This window comes from Ursus americanus, chromosome 16, assembly GCF_024610735.1.
Source record: "Ursus americanus isolate L20-20 chromosome 16, mUrsAme1.1.p, whole genome shotgun sequence".
Lineage (NCBI taxonomy): Eukaryota > Metazoa > Chordata > Mammalia > Carnivora > Ursidae > Ursus > Ursus americanus.
This window is the reverse complement of record NC_142142.1, coordinates 45424358-45445902: the sequence shown is the minus strand read 5'-3', so window position 1 is coordinate 45445902 and position 21545 is coordinate 45424358. Positions and strand designations below refer to the sequence as shown.

Here is a 21545-nt window from a genome sequence, read left to right as displayed (position 1 = left end):
GTCTCGCACTCCCCCTTGTGGTTGAAGTGTGTTACTAATGACACTTAATTTTCAAATTTAAACCCAAGAAGATCAAGAACTTCCTTATGGTATTTAATTATGAAAACAAACAAAAATGCGATTAGGTATTTAAAAGCCAGACCATCAAATTTCTATCAGTAAGGTCTACACTTGGTCAATTACTAAATTCAGAGGATGGATTTCCTTTTTCTTTTTTTTTTTTTTGGTTTTATTTAAATCGAAGTTAGTTAAGAGAACAGATTTTCATGGATTATCAGTTTGCCCCTATGATGGGTTTATTATTGAATCTTTTTTCCCCATTTGATTATATTAAAAACTAGGGGTTCAATTTATAAATATAACAGTCTCTAGAGATTTTTCTAATAGTTAAGCACTTTCAAACTTCTAATCCAACTGCAAGAATGTTAGTATCTTACTCTTCTTTGTCTCCGTTTTATCTAGGGCAGCACCAAGCGTGCACAACACTGCTTTCGTTGTTTCTACAGTTTACCCCCAAGAACAGTTACATGAATTGGAAGGGATGTGAGAGTTCTTACAAAGTCATCTCAGATATTCAAATACCCTGTGCTTGAATTCTGTCTGATTTATGTGCCTCAGGGGTCCCAGATGGAGGCTAAGAATATGTGACACACTAGTGGGTAAAGAAATTCTGAGTCAATTTATATGAGAATTTTGGCTGGAGATGGTGGCGCATACGGGTAGCACCAGGGTGGGGAAGACGACATGGCATCTGTTTCAGATATTGATTATCTACCAAGCCATGTGGATTCATTTTTAAGCCTTATACACAGAGGGGCCGTATGAAGAAAGTGAAGGGCTCTTTGAGAAAAGGGCATATGCCATCTTACCTCACCCAGGTGGGGAAGTAGGATAATGGGGGTTCTCCTCACTTCTGAAGGGGATACAGCTTAGCGTCCCTAACTAGAGCAGACACGTCAGAACACAGAGCAGCGTATCTAACATCTCAGTGGTCTGCTATTTTACGATCACTGAAAGACATCGAAAGTTTCTTTCTCACTTACATTCACTTCCTTTCAGAGGGAGTAGTCTGCAGTGACAATGAGGAAGCTATGCTTTCAAGCCGCTTCAAAGATGGTATAAATCAGCAAAGCACAGCCAGAGCCTGATAATATTAAGTGGCAGTTCATAACTACACATGAAACATCCCTTGGGGATTCCAAGCAACACGTGGTAGTAATCGCACAGGAGAATGAGAGCCTATCATCCGTATCTGGGTGAGATGACAAGTGCCGGTGACATTTGGAATTTTATTGGGACCTGCTTTGTGTTCACAGACTGGTGAGGTCAAGAAGAAATTGGGTCCCAATTCCTACAGGTAATCCTGAATGCAAGAGAAAGGGTAGAAGAACTAATGGAAACCCTCTTTATGGACATTTTGTCTATAGTTCATGCCTATTGCATTTCAGGCAAAAAACGTTTCCTACAAAGCTCTTTGTCGAATACCTTGAGAATATGGTATCATCATGGCCCATTCTGTCTAAGAATAATGGTTGTTAACAAAACAAAAATAATTCAAACAGATTTTTAAAAGTGCAGGATAAAGGGGATGGCATATATATATGCATATATATATGCATATATATATGCTTATATATATGCATATATATATATGTATATATATATATATTTTACGGATGCTTAGATCTGTACTCAGCCAAAGTCTCAAAGTCTCGAGGGCGTCCTTCTGCCTATCTCCAGAGGTGTCTTTCCATTTATGTCTCTCATTTCTGGTCCTCTTCTCTACAAACCCAAGTCGTCCACCTTCCCAGCTCTGATCCCTGTGTGCTCAGTTCAGAGGCCCTGCCAGTTTCTGGCTGAATGCTCCTGCCCCACGCTGCAGTCTAGAGACTGCATTCAGGCTGCATGCTGGGGCAGTTGTAGGGCTCACTCTTTTTTCCCTTCTTGCAGTGACCACAATCCTCCACTCCTTGATATTCAATGCCTGAACATTGTTGCTTTTTATACTTCTGCATTTTCTAGTTGTTTAAGTCAAAAGGTTAAAAATCTCTGTTACTCCACTATGTCCCAAATCAGAAGTATTAATTTCTTTATTTTCAGACTTTATCATTCATAATACTTTCTTTTATATAATGAAATTATATATATTATATATACGTTACATATATAATTATATATATACTCAAATTAAAATTTGAATTACTTAGGAGTAGAGATCATGTTCTTTTTTTTTTAAAGGATAATTGTATGATTAAAGTCATACAATTCTTTTTTTTTTTTAAAGATTTTTATTTATTTATTCAACAGAGATAGCCAGTGAGAGAGGGAACACAAGCAGGGGGAGTGGGAGAGGAAGAAGCAGGCTCATAGCAGAGGAGCCTGACGTGGGGCTCGATCCCATAACGCTGGGATCACGCCCTGAGCCGAAGGCAGACGCTTAACCGCTGTGCCACCCAGGCGCCCCTAGAGATCATGTTCTGTTTCTTTTTATCTTTATCACCTCACACTGAATTTTATACAGCGTCCTAAAGAGGATAGCCAATATTGATTCAGTGATCTAAGCGTTTTCAAGTTTATCTTACAATAATACAACAACATGAAAATTATTACAAAATTCATTTTATAGATAAGGAAACTGAGGTACAGAGAGATAAGTGATTGGCCCAAAATCACACTGGTGGTAGATGTCAGGATGGAGACCTAGATCCAGAGACTGGGCTTTCCTGATTCAGTAAGTGTCCTCAACACGTCTCGTGTGAATAAATCCCTGACTGAAGAATGGGTTCTGAGGAGAAAGGGTCGTCATGTACACCATGGTAATGAACCATACAATTAAACTAAAGCTTTTCTTTTTCTTTTTTTAGAGGCACAGAAAACCAGAGATACTGAGATCACAGACAATTTAGGCAACTGAGAAAAGGACCAGCAAATCTGGCCTTTGGTACAATTGCTGGGAACTCTGTTTGAAAGTCCTCCTTGGGGCGCCTGGGTGGCTCAGTCAGTTAAACTTCTGCCTTCGGCTCAGGTCATGATCTTGGGATCAAGTCCTGCGTCTGGCTCCCTGCTCAGCGGGGAGTCTGCTTCTCCCTCTGTCCCTCCCGTCACTTGTGCTCCCCCACTTATGCTCCCTCACTCTCTCTCAAAAAAATAAATAAAATCTTAAAAAAAGAGAGAGAGAGAGAGAGAGAGAGAGAGAGTCCTTCTTATCTCATTGCCAGGTGCCCAGGACTCAAAAACAAAGGCCTTAAAAAAAATAAAAAGTACTTACGTAGCTACCTCTAGCACTCCAGGAAAATACTTCTCCACAATAGGAACAAACTCAATTTTTGTAATTAATTCAATCCCAATAAATTAATAGATATGATTAAGTACCCATCATAAGAATAATGATAATTATCATCATAATAATCATATTAATAATACTGTGTTGAATCACTAAATTCTACGCCCGAAACTAATATTACACTATATGTTAACTAACTAGAATTTAAATAAAAATTTGTAAAAAAAATGACCATGTTATATGATTTAAAAAAAAATCTAGATATCAAGTATATTTTAAGGCAAGTTCCTGGCGATATTTAATCAAGGCTCTTCATAAGCAATAGCAATGACAACATGAGTCTGGGTAACTGGACACCTGCCTGACTCTCCCTGAGCCCATGGTTCTCAAATGTTGGCTCACTTCAGTATCACCTGGAAAGCTTGTTAAAACACTGGGCTTGCTTCTAGTGTTTCAGATACAGTAGGCCTGGGGTGGTGGCTGGGAATTTTCATTTGTATCATGTTCCCTGATGAGGCTTATGCTGCTGGTTTGGGAACAAGAATTTGAGCATCAGTGTCCTAAACAGCAAAATCATTTTGTCCTTATTTCAGATGTTTCTTAAAAGAAAAAAAAAAAAGTCTTGGGGTGTCTGGGTGGCTCATTTGGTTAAGTGTTGGACTCTTGGTTTCGGTTCAGGTCATGATCTCAGGGTCTTGAGATGGAGCCCTGCGTTGGGCTCCGTGCTCAACACAGAGTCTGCTTGGGATTCTCTCCCCTCCCTCTCCCTCTGCTCCTCCCTCTACTCGCTCGCTTTCTTTCAAGTAAATAACTAAATAAAATCTTTTTTAAAAAAAGTCTTTAAACTTGCTATGAAATGAATCCATCAAAGAAATCAAAACAACACTATGGGTACATGTATGATTGTGCTGAAGAATACATTTTCTTTCTTTCCTTTTTTTTTTTTTAAAGATTGTATTTATTTATTTGAGAGAGAGAGAGAGCATGAGCAGGGAGAAGGGCAGGGGGAAAAGCAGACTCCCCGCTGAGCAGGGAGCCTGCTGCGGGGCTCGATCCCAGGACACCGGGATCATGACCTGAGCCTAAGGGAGATGCTTCACTGACTGAGCCTCCCCGGAGCCCCTGAAGAATAAATTTTCTTCCATGTAGTCAATATTTATTGCTTAAATGTGGCTGTGTTTAATGACCAGTTCCTTAGCAATATGGGATTAGGACAGCCTTTCTGCTGTTCTGGTTTTTAGTTCTAGTGCAGTGCGTTGATAAACGTAGTTCCCATCTTGGTGCTCCCCCTGGTCCTCGGGGTCTGGCAGCAGAGCTTCTCAGATGGTCTTCGCTCTCAGCGACCAATTACTACGGCACAAGGGCTTGCTTCTCTCACTTACCACAGCTTAAAGTCTTTGCTCTACTTTCACGTAATCCTATTTTCCCAGATACCCACATAGCTCACACTCTCAGATCCTTCCAATCTTTATTCAAAAGTCATCTTCTCAGAAAAGGCTTTCTTAACCACCTTATTTAAAAGCGAAACTCTCTCCCCCAAACCTTTATTCCCCTTCCCTGCTTTACTTTTCTCTATAACTTTTGTCACTGCGTAAATTTTCTCTAATTTTTCTGTATATACTACTTACTGTATGTCTCCCCCTATTGTAATTTAAATCCCATGCGGGTAGAAATTCTGTCTGTTTTGTTTACTGGTACATTGTAGGCACCAAGCCATACCTGGCAATTGAAAGAATGAGTAATTTCCTTGGATCATTAACACATTATATTACTCGCTGATGGACCTGGTTCACTGCTTTATTCTGCACACATTATTAAAAAGTATACTCTTTCTTTGGCCATTCTTCTACCTGAAGTTAGGTACTAAACCTCTTCTTAAGGTCCACTCTGGCACCTTAGGCCATCCATCAAAAAGGACTGTGACCGTTTTCCCCTAGTTGCTATAGGTTCCATTTCTGGATTCATCCATTCCTGTTTATCAGTATGTAACACAAACTTCTGCCAGTTACTATCCTTTCCCTCATGTTCTTGATGTCCTCACCTTTGACCGTTTCGGGTAACCCATCATATCAGTCATTCACATTCTCCTGTTGCCTCAGCCTAGGGCCATGACTATACTGCTCCAATCAATACTTAAAAAAGCAAACACATCTCCTGTTAGAAAATAGTATTTTCTAACCCATGTTACCTTTATTTTACCGTACTGCTTATAGTCTCAGCTAACCTTCTTGAAAATGTTAACTATATTTCTATTCTGTTTATATATGCAGACTGTTTTATCTACTTTATTTTGGCTTTTACCCCTAAAATTCTATTAAACATTTTACCAAAGTCATTCATGACCTGCCCTTCTTATGTTCTTTTTCTCAGCAAATATCTCCACCTTTCACTCAGGTTTTCCTTCTTTTCTTTTTTTTTTTCCAGTACCTTTTTTTTTTAATTGATGTGTAATTGACACACAATTTAGTTTCAGGTATACATCATAGTGGTTCCATATTTTTCTACATTATCAAATGATTCCCGTGATAAGTCTAGTTACCGTCTGCCCCCATACAATATGCAGTGCTTCATGAATTTGCATGTTTTCCTTGTGCAGGGCCATGCTGATCTTCTTTGCATTGTTTTAATTTTAGTGTATAGAGAGCACTCACTCAGGTTTATAGCCAGAAGCTCGATAGCATCCTGAGTCTTACCTTTTTCCCCCTCACTTCTCACATCATATTTACTTGATCCAGGTAAATAAAAAAGGGTGAAAACTGAATTTCTTGAACGTTTCAAGAGGGACTAACCCAAGAAGTTAAAATGCTCTCACTTTACACGTCTTGCTACAAATAGTGATACTTTATTATCTTTTATTTCATTTAGAGATGGAGACATGAAGGCTCAAATAAGTTGTGACATGGTCAATGTCACGTGGAAAATAAACTGATTTAGCCAAGACTGGATTTGGAAACCTCTGGCTTTTATTTAGGTAATGTTTCGTGGTTTAAAGCCATGAATATACAAAAGTTGATGGGTTAGATTTTTTTTTTCCCCAAGATGGAAGCAGAATTTCCTTCAGTTTGGTATGGCCATTGCTCCTCCTGTTGACACAGTCTCAGATTCCTGGAATGTCCACCTGGCACTATATTGATGCAGAATGAACGTGCTGTAGATGAGAAATGTGGTGTGATGTACTAAACACTAAGGTCAAGTTTTCCTAAGTATCAAGGACATGAGTCTGTTCACTGTCTCTCTCAATACTTCTTTCATCTTTTCATTTCTCAAGCTATAAATAAAAGGGTTCAGAAGAGGGGTCACCACTGTAATAAGGACAGCAGCTACCTTGTCAAAATCCAGGGAATAGTTCTGATTGGGTCTCACGTACACAAAGATGTTGCTCCCGAAGGCAATGGACACAACTGTGATGTGAGAAGCGCAGGTAGAAAAAGCTTTTTGACGGCCTTGGGCTGAGGGGATGCGCAGGATGGTAGAGATGATGTAGGCGTAGGACCCAGTAGTGAATGCCAGGGAGCTCAGGATGACAAGGGCAGATAGGAGAAAGTTTATCTGCTCAATGAGGTGCGTATCTACACAGGCCACCTGCAGAAGAGGGGCAATGTCACAGAAAAAATGATTAATTTCTTTTCTACAGTAAGGTAGCCTTGTCACTACAATGGTTGGTACCAACACGGACAGGAAGGCTCCCACCCAGCAGCCCAGGACCAGCAGGAGGCAGGCCCTGCTGTTCATGATGATGGTATAGCGCAGGGGGTTACAGATGGCCACGTAGCGGTCAAAGGACATCACCGCCAGGAGGAGAAACTCTACTGTCCCCAGAAAGAAGTAGAAATATGTTTGAGTGATGCAGCCAGCAAAGGATATGGTTTTCTTCTCTCCTAGAAGGCAGGCTAGCAACTTTGGGGTAACGACCGTGGTGTATAAAATATCTATACAGGACAAATTACTGAGGAAAATGTACATTGGGGTTTGAAGGTGATTATCAGTCCATATTAGGAAGATGATGATAATGTTTCCTGTCGCAGTTAATGTGTAAGTCAGCAAAAGAACCACAAAGAGGAAGATTCGAAGCTCTAGGAGGGCAGGGAAGGCGATCAGGGTGAATTCAGTCACTGTGCTCCAATTTCCCATGGCCATGGCTACGTGGAGGGCACGGTTTCCCTTAAGAAACAAGAAAAGGAAAATCAGCTAAGGAGGTAATTTTATAAAAATCTGTTGAAAATGTGTTGTGGAGCGGGCCTTCCACTGGGAGATGGGTCAGAAGGTTAGCTGTCAATTGGAAAGTCATTATTGGGCATCCTTGGGAAAATCAAAATACCATTTAGACACAACTTTTTCCATAAGACTAAGGTTCTCAGAAGAGTGGATTAAAAAAATCCTCTAAGCTTCCTTCTAGTAATAAAATTCTATTCATTCTCATTAAGTCAAATTTCTCTTCTCTCCAGTGCACCCAGCCTCATTTTCCCAGTTAAAAATGTGCTATGAAGTACTGACTCACATTTTAACTAGAACTGTTTTTCTGAAGTTTCCAGTCACTGAGAGGGAAATTCTTTTAAGTGCTTTCTAGCCTTTTCTATAACAAATTTTCTTTCGCTTGGGCAGTTGACCTGGGTGACCTGCCACGAGTAAGAAAGAAAGGTTGGTTTCTTTTTTCCAATATTTGGTGATCTCCAGAGTCTCGATTTCGAAAGTCTTTTCCTTGCATGTACAGATCTGTGGAAACAGACCAGAAATATCTGAAAGGAACAATGGCTCATCGTTCCTGCTAATCACTTCAGATGACACATCAAAAGCTCACAGTGGTTATCTTATCTTTGGGTTATGCCTTATGTCCAAAACCTACCTTCTATAAATTCTGTGAACTATGTAAGTGATACATTATATATCTGGCTGATTATTATTTTTTATTGAAGTACAATTAACATACAACGTTTCAGATGTACAACATATTCATTCAATAATTCTGGGCATTGGGGCACCTGGGTGGCTCAGTCAGTTAAGTGTCTGCCTTTGGCTCAGGTCATGATGCCAGGGTCCTAGGATCGAGCCGAGCATCAGGCTCCTTGCTCAGTGGGGAGTCTGCTTCTCCTTCTCCCTCCTCCACCTCCACTCCCACTCTTTCTCATTCTCTTTCTCTCTCATGCGCATGATAAATAAATAAATAAACAAACAAATAAATAAATAAATAAAATCCTTAAAAAACAATTCTGTGCGCTACTTGGTTTCACTACGATAAGTATAGTTCCCATGTGTCACTATACATTATTGCAATATTATTATATTCCATGTGCTATACTTCTCATCCCTGTGACTTATTTATTTTATGACTGGAAGTTTGGCCCTCTTAATCCCACCCCCCCCACCTCCCTTCTGACAACCACCAGCTTGTTCTCTGTATTTACAACTCTGTTGGTTTGTTCATTTGTTATACTGTTTAGACTCCGCACGTACGTGAAATTGTATGGTGTTTGTTTTTACCTGACTTACTTCTGGCTGATTATTTAAGAGGACACTACACAATGTGATAAAATCAGAGAGCTGCAGGTTATACACAGGAGGTAGAAGAGAGAAAATTGACTCACTTAATTAGTTGAAATCATAAAACTACATCAAGATCTTCTAGTTGTTCCTTATCTCAGTGTCTGAGAAATGGTCTTTGGCACAGATATTCCCATTTCAGGCTAAAAGCACCCATGCTGTAATCTCCATGCTCTCTTAGTCTAGATTTTACTTAGCTCCTCCTTAGCGAAGAATTAGAATATCCAAGTGCAAAAAAGAAAATTATAGGGGCGCCTGGGTAGCGCAGTCGTTGAGCATCTGCCTTCGGCCCAGGGCGTGATCCTGGCGTTCTGGGATCGAGCCCCACATCGGGCTCCTCGGCTGGGAGCCTGCTTCTTCCTCTCCCTCTCCCCTGCTGTGTTCCCTCTCTCACTGGCTGTCTCTCCGTCACATAAATGAATAAAATCTTTAAAAAAAAATTATAATCTGTAAGCAAACCTGCTAGAGATACAGTGACAGCATTTTGGTGAATGTATTTCCAGACCATTCCAAAATTAAGTTCCATACCAATGTATCTAAAATAAATAATACTCACATACTACCTTGTGACTGGCTTTTCCTACTTTTCTTTCTTTCTTTTTTCTTTCTTTCTTTCTTTCTTTCTTTCTTTCTTTCTTTCTTTCTTTCTTTCTTTTTTAAATAATAATCATCATCCTTCCACATCAATTACTAGAACTCTGCACGCTCATTTTTAAAATCAGCTTTTTTGAGGTACAATCGATATGCAATGAACTGCACATGGGGCGCCTGGCTGGTTCAGTTGGTGGAGCGTGCAACTCTTGACCTCGGGGTCGTGAGTTCAAGCCCCACGTTGCGTGCAGAGATTACTTAAAAATAAAATCTTAAAAAACAACAACGTAGAACTGCACATATTTAATATGTATAATTTGATGAGTTTTATGTGATTTATATGCAAGAATATTTCCTCAATCCTTATCTATACAGGAAGGAAATGTTGGTCATCTAAGATAGCAACACTAAACAACTGGCTAGATATTTCATGGTGCCATCCATGGAATCAGACACTATATGACCCTTTGAAGTGATTGTGTGAAGGGAACTCTGGGAGGCCTTGGGGGTGTCTGTCACCCTAATTGTGGTGACGGTATTATGGACGTGCGTATGGGCTCGAACTCATGCAAGCTCTGAAACGATTCTGTAAATTATTGCACAGAAGTGGCTAATCACAAACACCTACACCAACATAACATCTCGTGAAATCTCACGTGAACTTTCTGTCTGAGGCACCAAGTGTCTGTTTTGTGCGTGTGTTGTAATATTTTTTCCGTGAGGTTGTTCAACAGGCAAATGATAGTTCACCCTTTCAGATTCAAGTGTTAGATAAATATAGCATTCAAAAGGAGGTACTGTGAGGTTTAAATTAAATCATATGTGTGGCAGTACTAACAGATTCTTGCTAAAAAAAGTATGGCTTCGCTCAGAAAGGATTGAGATAAACTTAAAGGAGATGAATAATTAGAGTGAACGGTTTCTTGAGTAAATAGCAATAAATTACGGAAAGTTTAATTGGGCACTGAGGAATATTCTTAATGAATCCTTAATCTGAATCTCCCAGATTTGCATCTGATCCCACTAAGAACATGACAGATCAGACAGACCACACATGAGAAGATACATTTAACAAAAGAAATATATTAGTAAATAAAACATAGATGAAACAGTATACTTGCATTTCACGGATTGTGTAGATGATGTAAGATTCTCCCAGCATGTTTTGTATGTGTAGACATAGCAAGAGGCTCCAACTGGGATTATTATGTGTGCATGCATTTACTCCGAATATTGTACTTTGAAATTTTTCTCTTGCCACTTCTGTTTCTATGGCTAGCTCATAGAAATATCTCTTAAAGATAAAATAAAATTGACTAGGTCACTGAACGCTGACCCCAATATGTGTCCTTGTGATTAACAAGCTCGCTGCGTATCCATCCAGCCACGGCTTGGATGGCTTCAGTGAGTGGGAAATCTCTATCTTGCTTTAGCACTGGCTGAAGGAAAAGCTCTTATCTTGAACAGAAAACAGTCTTTGCAAATTCCAAATACACATTCACGTTCTGACCTTTCCGAACAAATACTGACCTTTTTCGCCATGGCAGGCCTGAAACACCTCGATGATCTAGATATCCTCTTTGCCCCATAACTTCCCAGTGAGTTCCACACAAAAAGATTCTGGAGTCTGGTTTTACAGATAGAGGATATGGTAGTAAAGTATTAAGAGCCTTGAAAAACTTGCAGGAATAAATCACCTGGATTAGAGTGCCTGACTCTATTTTAAAAAATTATCCTGGAAAATCATTGATTCTCAATTCACAGGTATTTTTCCCCTTGCAAGAAAGCTAGTTCTGAGTCTTTGGTTAATTATCAAATTTTCGAATTATTTAGTAACTGGGCTGGTAACTGGACACAGAATCCCATATAACTAACTCAGATGCGGCTGATTCAGAATCCTTCTTACAGCATCGTTGCAAGTGACAGCCCAGTGAGGGGAACTTAGAATAGTTTTTGGTGTCTCGTTCTACCTTTATGGTTACTAGAATACTAAATTTTCCACTGGAGATTTTACTAAATGGTCTTGAATACTCTAAATCTCTAAGATTAAAGGTGACTTGAATATTTTTAAAAAAGTTATCCCATTCTTTTTCTCTATAAAGTTTCCTTTCTTCTATGTAAGTGGATGAACTAGGTTTTTTCATGGGCTTATTTGCCTTAGAGATTTAGATGAAAACAGCTCTTGGGGATATGGGTCAAAGGAAGTTAATTAATAATATTGTTACAAAAGAATGTTGGTTTTTTTTTTTTTTTTAGAATGTTGGTTTTGAACTACCTAATCACAATTACAAAGTTTTAGAAGGTGCCAAATTGACCTGCTAGGAGTTCCTCGGGGATATTCTTGGTATTTTGCTTTACCTATTTAAAGGAAAAATAATACTTGAAAAACTCTTCATTCTTTTTAAGTCATTGATAAAATAGAAGTTGTTCTCCAACAATAAATATTCTAGTTTCGGATGCCGTCTACTGCCTCTGTCTCTAAGAGCATAGCATGCTTTTTAAAAAAATTTTTTTTTATCTTTTAAAAAGTTTTATTTAAAATCCTGTTAGTTAACATACAATGTAATATTAGTTTCACAATATAGTGATTCCACACTTCCATACAACATCTGGTGTTCATAACAAGTGTGCTCCTGGATCCTCATCACCTACTTCACCCCTCCCCCCACCCAGCTTCCCTCTGGGAACTCTCAGTTTGTTCTCTAGAGTTAAGAGTCTGTTTCTTCATTTACCTCTCCCTATCCCCTATGTTCATCTATTTTTTTTTCTTAAATTCCACATAGGAGTGAAGTCATATGGTTTTTGTCTTTCTCTGACTGACTGATTTCGCTTAGCATTATACTCTCTAGCTCCATCCATGTTGTTGCAAAAAATGGCAAGATTTCATTCTTTTTTATGGCTGAATAATACTCCATTATATATATGCCATATCTTTATCCATTCATCAATGGACACTTGAGCTGTTTCATAATTTGACTTTTGTAGGTAATGCTGCTATAAATATGTCAGACAAATACCTTATGGTTTCACTCATAGGCGGAATAGAGGAAAATGGGGTGATGCTAGGCAAAGGCATAAAGCCTTCAGTTATAAGATGAATAAACCTTGGGTGTCTAACATACAACATGGTGACCACAGTTAATAATACTGTATTGTGTGCTTGAAATTTGCTAAATAGTACACCCCAAAAAATAACTGTATCAGGTGAAGGATGTGTCAATTAATTGATTGTGATAATTATTTCCAAAAATATATATTTATGTCAAGTCTTCATGATGTACACTTTAAATATGTGCAATTTTATTTACTTGTTATATTATTTATATTTTTATATTATTATTATTGTTAATTATATTAGACTCTAGAATCGTTTTCTGTGGAACTCAGTGGGAAGTTATGGGGCAAAGAGGATATCTAGATCATCGAGGTGTTTAAGGCCTGCCTTGGCGAAAAAAGTCGGTATTTGGTTGGAAAGGTCAGAACATGAATGTGAATTTGGAATTTACAAACACAGTGTTTTCCATTCAAGATAAGATATTAAGTAATAAAATATTAATATATTATTTTAATATTATTATTTATTACACATCAAGTAAACTAAAAAAATATAACGCATCGGATCATTCCACCAACATGCACTAGATGGCTAAAATTTAAAAGACTGCTAACACCAAGCATTAGCAAGGATGTGGAACTGTGAGAGTCAACATATTACCAGTACAAATGAAAATGACGCAATGCCTTTGGAGAACCTCTGACAGTTTCTTATAATTAAATATATTCTTACCATCACACACAGTAATCCCACTTCTCAGAACGTATCTAACAGAAGTGAAAACAAATATTCACGTAAAAACATGAACTCAACTGTTCCTAGAGGCTTTATTCACATTCGCCAATACTGCAAACAACTCAAGTATCCATCATCTGATGAATAAACACACTGTCATCTAGCTACACAATCCGTGTTACAGATAATCCTCCATCACACAAAGGAAGAGATGGCTGACCCGGAAACACTTGGATTAATCTCCAAATACCCGATTAAGTGAAAGAAAACAAATGCAAAAGACGACATGAAGTAAGCTTGAATTTATATAGAAATCTAGAAAATGCAAATTACCCTGACAGAAAACACATCAGTGGTTATCAGGGGCTGAGGTGAGGAGGGGAGAGCATCTCCTGCGAAAGGGCACAACGGTTTCTAAGATGATGGAAATCTTCTAAACGACCATAGTGGTGTTGGTGGCTACGTGACGGGACACGTGCGTCAAAACTCAACCAACTGTCCACTTAAATTGTCCATTATGTGTATATCGTACATCAATAAAACGGATTAAAAAAAAAAGCTGTCTTTTTGGAAGACAGCTTAAAGCTTATTTCAGTACATCATGACCATTTCGTGTATTCCTTTTATTACATGAAGAAAACACGTTTTAAGTTCAAGTTTCTAGTTCCTTGTGGCGTTAAAGCAATCCTCTATGTTCTCTTTAAATAAATAATATAAACAACCAAGAGAGTGTCCCAGGAGACCCTAACTTTATGACTGTGATTAGTTCCTCCCATTCTGACGTTCTGTGATTGCCATAATAAGCATTAACCTTTTCTTCTGCCGTAGTCCCAGGTGCCACCGCGAACCAAATCTCTGAAGGTGAACACGAAATCTCATTAAATATCGGAGTTCATCCCCTGTAAAAACTTTAGTAGAGGCAGGGAAGTGCTATTTTCTGGGGAGAGTAAATAAAGGTGGTGACATGTGAATACAAGTGACAGGGTTCTGATGAGTGAGCAGGGCTGACCTAAGGACTGGTGACCGTTTAGAGAGATGTTTCAGTGACGCGAATATGGATCCTTCTGACAATCAGACGGATCCACAGAAGAAATCGAAATTCACTGAATAGACAGGAAGTGGCATTCCTGCAACCAAGACAGAAAAAAACCCAGCTGAGATTTGGGAAGCATTCGGCCACTTTTGCCAGAGATCCACAATAGAAGTCAGAGGACCTGCTGAGATTGAGCTGCGTGTGACTTCTCCACTCACCACCCATCCTCGCCATCTGCCCTTCTGGACAGAAATGTGCTCCACGATACACAGGACTTGCAACTCCGAGGAATGTTCTCAGGGTGAGATACACTGCGCGTGTCACGTGAAAGACGAAGAGATTATGGAACACTTGGACTTATTCTGAGTGTAAGTCGAGACTTCACCTTTTCTGTGGACGTACAAAGAAGAACTGAGAAAAATCCACAGAGGTTATGAAAAAGGACAGTTTTTCATTCAGAGGAAGAAGGATGGGCTACTTCAGCAAGCACTGAATAACCATTCGGTGTGGTTTTGAAAGGGGGATCAGCTGCCACGTGGGGGAAAGTCTCAGACTAGGACCAAGATTACACAGAATTCAACACCGAAGCAATCACAGTATTGAAAGAATAACGGCGGGAACGCAGCAGGAAAAACATACCCAAGGTTCGAGGTTCCTAACATACTCGGATAGAGAAAATACCGGGGGGGCTCCATCAGTATGATGTAAGTATGGTTTATTACGCAATTATCCGTGTTTATATGCTAAGCAGTCTGAGTCTCAGTAAATTTGTTTACATGTATATTTTCTGAATTTAAGCGTAATTACTGCTCTCCCCCAAATTATAGTGAAGGCAGCTGTCAAGTATGATAGCTTTACCTTAAGTATGTAAATGAAAGTCTTTAATGTACTCGGCTTGCAATTAAACTTTGCCACCTTTTACTGACAGCAGCAAAGATCCCAAATGATCTCTCATCCCCACCCCCACCACATCTCAGTCCTTTTCTGTTCCTCCTTCCCCATCCCGATGTTCTTAGCAAACATGCACTGAACGCCAAGTATCCATACATCAGTGTATACATAGGCCCTCGCTGAGGACCTCAATCTGTCACTGTCATTATCCTCATTTTAGAAAACACTTAAGACACGATGCTTAGGAGTCTCCTTAAAGATCCAAAGCTACAGCGGCCAAATGAGAAAAAACCCGCAGGTTCTCTGATCCCAAATCTACTATGATTTTTCCATTAGTCCACCTTGTTCTGACCTAACCTGGAATCTTGAAAGGTACCGATGTGCAGTTTAATGCCACTTTATAAGGATCCACAAATGGTAATGAAGAACAATCTTCCCCCAAAATGAAAGCCCCAACTTGGCAAGGTTATAATTACATTCTTAGACGCAGGTTGTCCTCATCCAGAACCTTTCGCCCTAGACAGGAAGGGCTCGGGAGGGCACAGAGGTCATCCAGAGAAGACCAGCACAAAGCCAGCTGCTTCTCCACGATCACGAAGTTGAGAGACTCCCCAAGGAGAGCAATGCTACATCTTTGGCTCTTCTCAGAGTTTATTTGACCCAAATACAGCAGAACAGAAATCTCTCGATGCCATTTTTTCCATTCATCTAGGACCGCATGACCACCACGGCAAACAGCACCTCTGTTTGTGTTCGACCATCCCAGGACCTTGTTTAAGAAATGGCACAGTGCTTTTGCAGATCCCAGCCTATCTAACTTCACAACACCAGAGGGGAATCAAGCTCGTATCAGGGTCATCAAAGACTAAATATCCACAAAGGGAAATGAAGGACTTCAGGGAGGGTGGGAAACAATTGGCTAGATAAACGGGAGGAACAGTGGAATAGATGAGAGGCAGGTGCATGAGAACCCACCTTCGTCTGCCTTAACACCTGCTCCTCTCCGGTGTGGTCAGTAAGGAGGGTGGGAGGGGGAAAGGAGAGGGAATTTCAAAGCATTTCCACTTGTCCATGTACCATGCTCTATTCTGTTTTTATATCAGACCCCAGCAACATTAACATGTGTCCACCAGATGTGCTTATGCCTTTTGTGCTGTAGTAATCAGTCTGGAAGTTTATTACCCGGGTGCAGGAGAAGTGGGGGGAGGGATGAATATCACAATATTTATTGGGGGAAGAAAACCGACTTGTACAAGACCCTATATCAATAGATCAGCCCGTTTGAAGTCCTTCGATAACTTAAAAGCAATTTATTTTTGGAATAAATGAATGGGAAGTACAAGTAATGAGCAACTACAAGGACCAGAAAAAGTACAGCAAACTTTTCAAATGGAAATCTATTCAGAGGGAAAAAAAAAAAAAAAAAAAAAAGTCTTTAAGGAAAAGAGGCTGCTAGGAGTTACTTTTCCCAGACAGAGAAACTGAAGAAAATGGCTTCCTTTCAGGAGGAACTCGGTGGGGCCCAAACCTAGAGGGATCCTAGCTCACGTTCATAAACTGGTCATTTGAACATAAAACTAAAGGATTAGCCCCAAAATAAAACACCAAGGACAGAGCTTCAACTGAATTGTACAAACATGCAGTAGCTGTTCACCGTCGCTGAGCAGGATTCCAAGAGGAGCGTTTCAAACACCATCCAGCTGCAGCCACTCTTTTGTACCATTATTAGCAATTTGATGTTCAAATTGCTGAAAAGAATATACGGTATAAGGGAAAAAAGAATATAAGGAATAAGGGACCTATTTAAGAGAACTTATAAAAAATGCCCAGTTGGGAAATGGGAGGGAAAAGTTTTGTTGTTCTTGAGGACCCTGCCTCCACACGCCATTGTAAGGAGCAAAGACGGAACACACCGATCATTTTCCCAAAAGACGTTTTTCAAATGTCTGAAACAGGTTATGCAAGTTATGAACCATACATCATGCACCTACTTGCTCCGTCACAGTGTAGACATCAAAACTCTTTATCGGTATAAGAATTAGAACAAACTAAGCAGCCTTAGGAGAGATCAATTATTATTGCATTCAGACAACGTGAGTTCCACCAGGTATCGCTTTGAGACTCACGCAATCCCAATAACAGAAGTGAGGAGAGACGAATGCAGGTCAGCTTCCCCCTTCATTGGACTCCCTTGGTCAGTATCGGGGTTTCTGCTCTTTTATGTGGAGCGGGAAGGCTTGAGATAACTCAGAGGAAAGGAACTCAACTTTTTAAAAACATTTTATTATGTTATGTTAGTCACCAAACAGTACATCATTAGTTTTCGATGTAGTGTTCCATGATCCATTGTTTTCGTATAACACCCAGTGCTCCATGCAGTACGTATTAAGGAGGGCACGTATTGCATGGAACTCAACTTTTACTAACATTCCCTTTCTCCTTTTGCAACTTGACTGTTTGGATTCTCAGTTAAGTATTCTCTCTTCTCAGGCACAGAACTTTGCTGGGAAAAAAGGAAATCAGGAAGAAAAAAGACAGAAAGGAAGGAGCACAGGGTCAAAGAGAAAAACCATCATGAAGACTAGAAATTAATGGGACCACAGAGGTAACTTCATCCACCAAAATTTTAAATATGAGAATCCCGAAGTTAGAAGAAGTCATGTAATTTTCCCAGGGTCCTACATTTATTAGACTGAGTGAAATCAGCATGAAATTACTCTTGACTCTACATCCGAAGCTTTTACTACTTATCTTTAGCACTGACATTGAGAGTTGAAAACTTATTTTAGCTGTTTTTCATCTCTATAATTTTTTTTTCAGAGACGTGCTGCCCACTAGGTTTTGCATGCGATGGATACGCAAAATCAGACCACAGTGACTGAATTTACCCTGACTGCCTTCCCTGTTATCTGGAAGCTTCAGATCTCCCTCTTTGTGGTCCTCCTGTTTACTTACATGCTAACTCTAACAGGAAATACTGTCATCATTTCCTTGATCTGGACTGATAATCGCCTCCAAACCCCAATGTATTTCTTCCTCAGTAATTTGTCATTTTTGGACATTTCATACACTACCTCAGTTACCCCAAAGCTGTTAGCTTGTCTCCTAGAAGACAAGAAGACCATATCTTTTGCTGGCTGCCTCGCCCAAATATACTTCTTTTTTTTCTTGGGGACAGTAGAGTTTATCCTCCTGGCAGTGATGTCCTTTGACCGCTATGTGGCCATCTGTAACCCCCTGCGCTATACCATCATCATGAACAGCAGGGTCTGTCTCCTGCTGGTTCTGGGCTGCTGGGTAGGGGCCTTCCTTTCAGTGCTGTGCCCAATTATTGTGGTGTCCACACTGCCTTACTGTTATAGAGAAATTAGTCATTTCTTCTGTGACATTGCCCCTTTGCTACAGGCAGCCTGCATAGACACTCATTTCATCGAGATGATAAGCTTCCTCTTATCCTGCTTTGTCCTCCTGACCTCGCTGGTATTCACCATTGTGTCCTACACCTACATCATCTCTACCATCCTGCGCATCCCCTCTGCCCAAGGCCGTCGGAAGGCCTTTTCCACCTGTGCTTCTCACATCACGGTTGTGTCCATCGCCTATGGGAGCAACATCTTCATGTACGTGAGGCCCAGCCAGAGCTACTCGCTGGACTTTGACAAAGTGACGGCTGTCATGACCATAATGGTGACCCCTCTTCTGAACCCCTTCATTTATAGTCTGAGGAATGAAAAGGTAAAAGAAGTTTTGAGAGAAGCAATCTGCAAAATTATGTCCTTATGGAGCAAAAAAACTTGAGCTTTATTGCACAGGAGAACTTGAAATTTTGTGTGCTAATAATGACTCTGTCAGCCCTTGGACTCCACGTGGAGAAAAGCTGCTTGAAGACCATAAAGTCCAAGATTTTTGGGAAGATATAAAAAGGCTTCATGCCACATCAGATACAAGGTATTACGGTCAAGGTCCAGCGTGGGTAATTCAAGCATAGAGAAAATAATATGTTTTAAACCCTATTGTTGCTCTGTCTCACACACACAATATCATGAATTAATGTAAAATATTAACTGAAGTCAGAAAACCTGAATATTAAGCCTGGCTGTATTTCTTTTTTATCACACGACATTCACACTACCTGAACTTTCATTTTCTCATTGTTGAAGTAGGAGATATTTTACACTTTTCCTTTCTCTTTTTCTCATTATACTCTTAACTTAGATGGCCTAAGAAATGCAACCACACATAATTGTAAGTTAATACTTTTTCTAGGTATAAAGATGATGAAAGATGATCGGCTTCATCCTTGACACCTAAATAATGTAGAAAATAATAGTAATAATAATAATAATAACAAAAACAAGGAAGAACAGTCACATAACCCAGGATTTGTACAGTGTATTTAAATATGAACTTATATGTTGATATACATGGAATTTATAAGAATATATATTTTAAATCACTCAAGTTTAAAATCCTAATTCCTGGAAGGAGGATCTGATTGGTCCAATTGAAGTGAGATGTCTTCTATTCATTTCTTTGTAAGAGGAAAGATTGGCAAGGAGTTAAGTTGCCCTCTGTCCTTACCACCACTGAACCTGTGCTGCGGGACAAGTACTCTAAAAGGCAGTGTGAAAACAGGAAGAAGACAATAGGCAACTCTAAGATCAAAAAAATTATGACTAGAGTGGTCATTGACCTTCTAGCTACATGAACGATGACTGACACCCTAAACTGGCATGAAATCTTTCATGGAAAAGCAGATAGAGAAAGTGCTGCCTTAAGAACAGACTCAGAATACTATAAAAGAACACAGTCCATCATAAGATATCGTAGCAAGCAAATGTTTAAAGTTGAAAAGAAGGTAGAACAATATTACTGGGAATGAAGCAGACGTTAACAGTCTGTTCTGCATTTAGTATCAGACGCTAAATAAGATAAGATGTGGAAAGTTACTATATTGATTTCCTATTGCTGCCATAACAAATTTGGCAGACAACACAAATTTATCATCTGACCATTCTGTAGGTCATGCATTCAGTGCAGGGCTCTCCAGTCCAAATTCAGCAGGCTGCTGAATTTCTAGGGGCTCTAGGGGAAAATCCATTTTTCCTACTCATCTGGGTTGTTGACAGAATTCCCTTCCTTGAAGATGTGGGAACAAGGTCCTGTTTTCTTGCTGGCGATCAAGCAAGGGCCATTTCCAGTTTCTAGAAGGTACTTCAGTTCTTGGCTCATGGCCCCCCCTTCCTCTACCTTCAAAGCCAACAGTAGCAGGGCAAGCACCTCTCAGAAACTCTTAAAGCTCTCCTTCCATCTCCTCTCTGACTTGACTGACAAAGTTCTCCACTTTTAAGGACTCACTTGATTGGATTGGACCCACCCTAATATCCAGGATAATATCATGGACCCAAGATCCTTTTCCTGAATTACATTTGCAAAGTCCCTTCTGCCAAGTCAAGTAACATATTCACAGATTCTGGGGATTAGGACATGAATATCATAGGTGCCATTACTCTGCTTGCCAGCATTATGTTACTAACAGTAATTATCCAAGAAAGAAAAAATAAAGAACAGAGCACAATAGGATTTTTTAAAGCCAATACTCAATCCTAAACTCTTTTATCACTTAAACCAGAAGAATTTTCAAATCCCAGAATATGAAAGACTAGTGAAAAGCAGCAGTGTAGGAAATACATATATGAATTAGCTGTGTATGAATTAGCTGTGTTTGTTTTTATTTAAGTCATTGTTAGGTAAAGATGAATATAGTTGTCCCTTTGTGCTGTTTTAATTTTTTAATGAATTCCTATGTTACTCAAAAGCCCTGTTCTGGTATCATTAATACAGAAAAGGAAATCCTAAGCAAATAAGAGAATTTAAGCAAAATTTTGGTACCCAACTATACCCGGCGCCAGGTTGGGGCAGGCTTGAAACTGAAAGTATAAAAAGACTCCATAAACTCTGAAAAACAGCATAAACATACTGCTTTACTTTGATGTTGATTATTATTCTTATGATCAACATTGTTATAATACAGGATAATAATATCAGTTTCTACATTGATTTTTTTTTAAAGATTTTATTTATTTATTTGACAGAGATAGAGACAGCCAGTGAGAGAGGGAACACAAGCAGGGGGAGTGGGAGAGGAAGAAGCAGGCTCATAGCAGAGGAGCCTGATGTGGGGCTCGATCCTATAACGCCGGGATCACGCCCTGAGCCAAAGGCAGACGCTTAACCGCTGTGCCACCCAGGCACCCCTCTACATTGATTCTTGTTAGTTACTTGTCTCAAATTTGGGGACACCTGAAAAGTCCCTTAATTTTCCCATACTCAACTATGACTAGGTATATTAGACTACTCTTTTTCAATATGGGGGGAAGAGGAGGAATAGACCAAAATAACCAGTACAAATTTCAAAC

The 21545-nt window shown here is 39.6% G+C and overlaps 2 protein-coding genes and 1 pseudogene across 2 annotated transcripts; 1 reads left to right on the top strand and 2 right to left on the bottom strand.

Moving 5' to 3' along the window:
* Positions 1-5834: 5834 nt before the first annotated feature.
* Positions 5835-5935, bottom strand: LOC123792739 (U6 spliceosomal RNA; annotated as a pseudogene).
* Positions 5936-6472: 537 nt separating this feature from the next.
* OR6M1 (olfactory receptor family 6 subfamily M member 1) lies at positions 6473-7420 on the bottom strand. Its single transcript, XM_045797538.1, has one exon. The coding sequence runs from the start codon at positions 7418-7420 to the stop codon at positions 6473-6475; it is 948 nt and encodes a 315-aa protein (XP_045653494.1).
* A 10556-nt stretch (positions 7421-17976) lies between these two features.
* LOC123792384 (olfactory receptor 6M1-like) lies at positions 17977-18951 on the top strand. Its single transcript, XM_045797539.2, has one exon. The coding sequence runs from the start codon at positions 17977-17979 to the stop codon at positions 18922-18924; it is 948 nt and encodes a 315-aa protein (XP_045653495.1). The 3' UTR covers positions 18925-18951.
* Positions 18952-21545: the final 2594 nt, after the last annotated feature.